Source organism: Chelmon rostratus, chromosome 6 (genome assembly GCF_017976325.1).
Source record: "Chelmon rostratus isolate fCheRos1 chromosome 6, fCheRos1.pri, whole genome shotgun sequence".
Lineage (NCBI taxonomy): Eukaryota > Metazoa > Chordata > Actinopteri > Chaetodontiformes > Chaetodontidae > Chelmon > Chelmon rostratus.
The window spans coordinates 25,157,214-25,163,213 of NC_055663.1; the positions used below are offsets into that span (position 1 = coordinate 25,157,214).

The 6,000-nt window shown below is 44.6% G+C and overlaps 1 protein-coding gene across 3 annotated transcripts; it reads right to left on the reverse strand.

The window, feature by feature from the left end:
* Positions 1–28: 28 nt before the first annotated feature.
* Positions 29–5,764, reverse strand: LOC121608168 (calcitonin gene-related peptide-like). 3 transcript variants are annotated; one of them, XM_041939339.1, is made up of 5 exons: positions 5,662–5,764; positions 4,525–4,616; positions 3,399–3,533; positions 1,400–1,584; positions 29–1,120 (listed from the first exon to the last, which is right to left on the reverse strand). In XM_041939339.1, the coding sequence occupies exons 2-4, from the start codon at positions 4,608–4,610 to the stop codon at positions 1,425–1,427; spliced, it is 381 nt and encodes a 126-aa protein (XP_041795273.1). In that variant the 5' UTR covers positions 4,611–4,616; positions 5,662–5,764; the 3' UTR covers positions 29–1,120; positions 1,400–1,424. The 3 variants fall into 3 exon arrangements, with proteins under 3 accessions (XP_041795273.1, XP_041795272.1, XP_041795271.1); XM_041939338.1 differs by having other exon boundaries at positions 1,400–1,587; XM_041939337.1 differs by lacking the exons at positions 29–1,120; positions 1,400–1,584; positions 5,662–5,764 and adding exons at positions 2,386–2,575; positions 4,990–5,056.
* Positions 5,765–6,000: the final 236 nt, after the last annotated feature.

Here is a 6,000-nt window from a genome sequence, read left to right on the forward strand (position 1 = left end):
TATCATCTCAACATATCCATGCCACTGCGGTGTGAGTCCGAAAATACTCCCAATGAAACGGATGTGTTTACACCTGCAGACTGTCGCTGCATACAAAGTGACCCAAACCGAGCAACAGTCGAGCGTATGAACATGGATTTGATTTTCAGTGTTTTGCCAAATTATACATGTGTGCTCCAACTTTTCAGGATGTGGGTGTGTATCTGTCAGTGGGAAATACTGTCAAATGGTAAACCAATGAATTACAAATTACGATTCATCATTTATAATTTATGGACATCGAAAATCAATATTCCAGCAATTAATGTACAAATATAAGCTTCTCATAATATAATCAGCCTCTCAGTCGCTCAACCTCTTTCTACACCTAAATGCTTAAAAACCTTTGAAGAACAACACAAGTACCCCAAACCCGAGTGTATCTAAAATACATTTTAATCTTGCTGAAATTTGTTTTCACAATATTGTTTACAATATTAATCTGTCTTCATTCTCTTCATCCTCGCTCGGGTCTTCTTTATCGTCTCGAAACAGAACTGTACAATCATGTTCATGTAAATTGTTCTACATCAAGGCACAAGACAACAGCCGTTGTGGGGGGGCCTTGGGTAGGGTGATCTTTAATGGCGTCCCTCTGGCACACAGGAAAACAGGGTACCCCTGGGAAGAAAGGGAACTGTGGAAAATGTAGGAGTATGGAGCTCGAACGGGGAGGGGGAGCTGGGTTTCGTGGAGGAAATGTGCTCTAACGAGGTGAGCGGAGGAAAGAAGAAGGTGATAACCACTGCTGCTATCATTTTATTTTCCAATGATGCTCATGTATAAAAAAAGAGGAACCAGTGGGATGTTTTTTCTTTCTTTCGTCAGGAGTTCATTTGTTCGTGGACATAAACTAAAGTGCTTTTTTTCTCTTTTTTTCTCTTATTTGCCAAAAGCAAAAGGTTTGACTAACAGGATGGAAATGGGGACGAGACGTCCTGTGGCCTGTTTTTTTTTTCTTTCTGTAAGAACATGAGGGAGTGGATAAAGGGCCAGTTCAGTGTTTATTTTCTGCTTGATTTTGTTTTTGTTGATTTTTGTTCTCAGGTGTTTTCTGATGTTTTCTTGTCGGTTTCAACCTCTGAAAGAAAAAGACAAAAAGGAAAGGATCAAATGTAAAGGACAATGTTGACTTGTGGTCATCATTATTCCATTTACAAATTATTACAGTCCAAGATGATTAAAATCCATTAGTAATTAAAAAACAGTCAGTTGCAATCATTTTGCTTTCATGGTTTTATTCTAAATGTAATTAGCAGATGGAGATACGCATGATCACAAGGATTATAAAAACAGAACAAAACCGATGAAGGTGGAAATGAGTCAAAGAATAAAAACAGAAGAAGAAGATATTATTTACCATTTTCCTGAAGGTTTTGGAGTGCTCACATCTGGACGTTTCTCCTCCGCCTGCCGAATGCCTTGGCGCCGACGTTGGTGGGGACGAAGTTGCTGTTGCCCATTCCCCCCGACCGGCTGAGGAAGTCCGCCAGGCGGTGAGTCACGCAGGTTGCCGTGTTGCAGGCTCGCTTCTGTGCTGTAACGCTGCTTCAGGAGAGCAAACGAGGGGTTAATGCCAAGATCTGGTGCAACGTTCGTCCATGCAGCACTGACACACAGCATCTCTGTACACATTTTAATCAACATTAACTTCACAGTACAGAAAAACAGAAAACATGCAAGGCTTAATTTTAATCATTTATTTTCTGATTTGTGTCAATTTTCTTACCTTTGAACTCGATGAGAGCTTCAGAGATAATTTGAGGGGCACTATCGGATGCTCTAAAATCCTATTATGTGCATTTTACGTCCATATTTGCAAATGACTTCACTAAGCAGCCACTGACTGTTTCAGAGTGTTCCTAAGAATGAAAATGAGCTAAGGCTTCCTGGTAGAAAAATACGTTTATTGAACAAGAAACATGGTGTCGCATGAGTGGATCATTTATTAATGTTTCGATTAAGTGATCTCTCTCAACCCTTAAATTTCAGGGGCTTTGAAATGCCATCAAATGACTCCACGCACAGTACACAGAGATGTATATGTCTGAACCAGCTCCTGAATTACATCAATGGAAAACCAAGTCTGATTGTCTGAAATGATCGGGACAAATCATTCTCTGCCAAAAAACGGGGAAAGGAGAAAAGAACTGAAAAGTTGGTTGCAGTTAAAGGTCATATTCTTCTCAAGCAGGTAAAATCAACATGCACTTGCCAATGAAAAACAAGAGGAAGGAATGAGCAGAGGAAGAGGATAGAAGAGGAGGAACGGGGGAAAGAAAAAGGAGAGGAGGAAGAAGAGATGCAGTAAAGGTAAAAGAGGGGCTGAGGGAGGATCAGGAGCAGTTAGATGCTGTCAAACGTCTCGCCGTAGTTTGCATAGCTGTCGCTCTCAGGCGCACTGCGCTTCTTGCCGGGCGTTCCTGCTCCCACGTTCGTGCGAGGGAACGTCTGCAACTTGTGCAGCTCCTGAGACAGTTTGCCCAGCACACAGGTGCTGAGGTTGGAGCAGCGCTTGGTTAGGTGTCTGTCCATGCTGTCGGGGAGGGGACACACAGAACACATGCAGAGAACAGGCTCATAGGTTTGAGAAAACATGCAGGTAACATTTGTTTCATCCCTGCCTTCTTCCTGCCATTCGCGCACCATTCCTCTCACATGCATTTCATTCTCATGCCACTGCAGGTATAAAAAAGACAAAATAAAAACATTCCTCCCCCAACAGCATCATGCTTCCCCCCCCTCCCCACCATTCAAAGAACCTGTCATCCATCCCCTCATGCGCCAGTCCTCCATCTCCACCCCCACCCCAGTCAATCCCCTCTTGTCACATCTTTTACACCCACAGAACAAACAGAAACCAGTCGCTTCCCACTGTCATGCAACTCCACTTAATTGACATCATGCACACTTATTCGTTCCGTTAGGCATCCACTGTTCACATGCCCGGCAGGCAGGCTGCAAATAGTAATCCGCTCAAACAAAGTCAAAATCAAACTCATCCATGCGGGAGCAGGGTCATGACAGAGAATCGGGATTTCCTGTGTGTATTAGCATCTTTTCTTGGAAATGATCTGCCTTTCTCTCTTTTGGTCAGCTTAGAAGTACATACCTCTACGCCTGATTGAACCCAAGTGGGGCGCTAAAAAGATGCATCTTCAGCGGCGTCAAAGTGAAAGCAGAGTATGATATGATCCCTAAGAAGATGACAAAGTCGATCGAGGGGAGCCGTCGATTTTACCTTTTAGTTTAGACCAAAGTCGTTTAGTTTCACCGTCTTTTGTTAGCTGTTTCTGCACAGGGAGGAAAACTGCTCTAAAAAAAGGGTTAAAATAAAGGATCTGTTGTCATCTGCGTACCTGTTTCCTTCAGTTGCCTGCTGCTCCAGTTCCTCCGCCGTCATCTGCACAAACTCCTTGACGATGGCGTTGAGTAACCTTCGCGCCTCGTAGTCCGTGAGCGTGACTCGGTCTGACATGGACTCTAAACCCGGTCTGTGGTGAAGGGGTGAGCGGGGAGGTTTGGGGGTCAGGGGGGTTGGGGGAGGAAAGGCATCGACATCACAATTAAACCCTTTGCTAGAATTATCACCTGCAGTTAAAAGGAGGGGTGGGGATGTGTGTGGGGGTGTTAGGGTGGGGTAGGGTGGTGGTTGGATGGATAGGTGGGGTCAGGGGGGTTGGCTGGGACGTCACCAACTCTGAGAGGGATGACGTCCGAGTTGGAGGGCCCCCGGCCAACGCAGGGAAACAATCTGCGGAAAGTGCCCCATCTGAGAGAGGTGCTGATATGCAGCCGGCTTTAGATTTATTACAAAATCGATAGCTTCATGGGAACAGTGTGGGGAGTGGCTCGAGCGGGCTTCATATAAATAAATATAGATCTCATGAAGTGAATTACACCTTTCTCCCTTGACTTTTTTCTCTTTTTGGTTCTTTTTTCTTCTTGACACAACAACTGAGAGCAATTTTATCCAATTGGATTGGATGCATAATAAGATGTGCAAACTTTATATGTTGATTCGGGAAATTGAATTTATGGGATCTACACTTTTTTAAAATAAAGTGTGGTATAATACATATTATAAATTTAAATAACTTAAATAAAAACTGACCCTGTATTTAATCCTGCTCATGTAACATAGCCAAACCAAGCATCCAAAATTATTAAGATTAACCAGAACAAATATATTTGAGGTTTCTGTTTATGCACACTATATCTGTATTTTTACATCAATCTCTCCCGCGCATGTACATATCCTCTCCTATTTGTTCATATTTTTCAAGCAGCATTGAAATTATTGTAATTGTAAAACCTATTTCCCCCAGAGGTGTCATTTTTGCATCAACCCTCCACTCACCCTCCACACTGGCTGCTTTACGAATTTACATCCATTCTACTTTTCCACACATTTCAAGTTGCTGGAAAATGCATCAAGTCAGCTGCGAGTTTTACGTGTACAAATGTGAACGTTGAGCGTCTCACCTGGCAGGAGCGGCTTGTGAGCAGTACATCTGGCAAATGACCAGCGCGTAGGCAACGAGGAAAGCAGAGATCTTCAACATAACCATGGTCCCCTACACAGCGAGAAAGACACCAGCATCAGGTCCCTGTGCACAAGACTGCAGCCATTCACACTCACACGCTGCTGAGATGAGTTCTCAAATTATTCAGAAGTTAATCTACAGGACGAAAACCAGCACACATGTAGAAAATGCACTTGCTGGTCTGACCCTCTCGTGCTGCTGGGAAGAAGCTGCGACAGGAAAAAAAAGGGCTTCCCGTCACTTCCCATAGAGGTGAGCACACTTCTACCCACATGTCAGCTCGCCGCTATTTAGCTCTGGTCTCCTGCTGAACATCCTCGCTTTTACTTCCACACAACATCCCTTCAAAACTGAGCCACATAACAACCCCCCCTCCCGCTCACTCTTCTTCTGCAAAACGTACTGTTCCTCCAAAACATCCAGCCAAGAGCACAGGACAGGTAGTTCTCTCATGTTGTACGCTGCAGGTCCTGGAGTGTCACATGGTTGGTGTGTGAGTGTGTGCGTGTGTGTGTGTGTGTGTGTGTGAGTTTAGGTGGGGGTCCTAGACTGTGCAATGCATGTAGCTCTTGCTAGCGTTGGAAGAGGAGGGGTGAAAAGGGAAGGGGTGGGGGACTCCAAGCTTGCCAACTCCCTAAGGGACCAGTGCATTAGTGTAATGAGCTGCCAGTGCTCTCTCTCTCTCACACTCTCTCTCTCTCTCACACACACACACACACACACACACACTCAAACCTTTTCTCTTTCACTTGCTGGTCTTTGCTACAGTTTCTTCTCATGTTTGAGTCCCTTTCTTTCCCCCTTTCCCCCCCTTTCTTCCTATCTTTCGCTCTCTCTGTCTTTGGCCTTCAAACAGTAGACTGGACCCTCATGAAATGGGTGGTGTTGATGCCGGTGACCCCAGTGGCCACACTCCAATCCCATTACCGACACGATCACGTCAGCGCAGTCTAACGCGGTGACTCTGTGTCCATATCCCCTCTGATCCACACATGCATGCAAACAGCTTATCAGGTACATTTATAGTCAAGCATCTATCCCAACACATCGCCCAACATTAAAAGCCAACACTTACCTTCAGTGATAATCACCCAGCAAAAAAATAAATAAATATATATCTCTATGTATCTCTATGCAAAACACAATAAGTTGACTTTCTCTCAACTTGCAGGACAACTCTTGATTCTGTTGCATGCAGCGCCAACGCACCAGCCTATATATCCCACCACTTGGATTTGTGCATTGACTGTGTAGGTGTTTAATTATCTGCCGGCAGCCAATCGCGTCGCTCTGATGCTATGGCGAGCCAATGGGATGCCTCCTTTCAGTCCTGGCTCACTAATAAGGGATATGGCTCTGCGCTGACGTCATTCCTCAGTCACTAAGTGCTCCATTCACAAAATCCACCAGTCAT

What these genes read in the sequence shown, in the direction of transcription:
- LOC121608168 (XM_041939337.1), bottom strand. Translation starts at nt 4,610, where the DNA reads ATGGTTATGTTGAAGATCTCTGCTTTCCTCGTTGCCTACGCGCTGGTC. An exon ending in TCACAAGCCGCTCCTGCCAG is followed by an intron (nt 3,534 to 4,524) that starts GTGAGACGCTCA and finishes CCTTCACCACAG; the next exon opens with ACCGGGTTTAGAGTCCATGT. An exon ending in CAGGCAACTGAAGGAAACAG is followed by an intron (nt 2,576 to 3,398) that starts GTACGCAGATGA and finishes CCTCCCCGACAG; the next exon opens with CATGGACAGACACCTAACCA.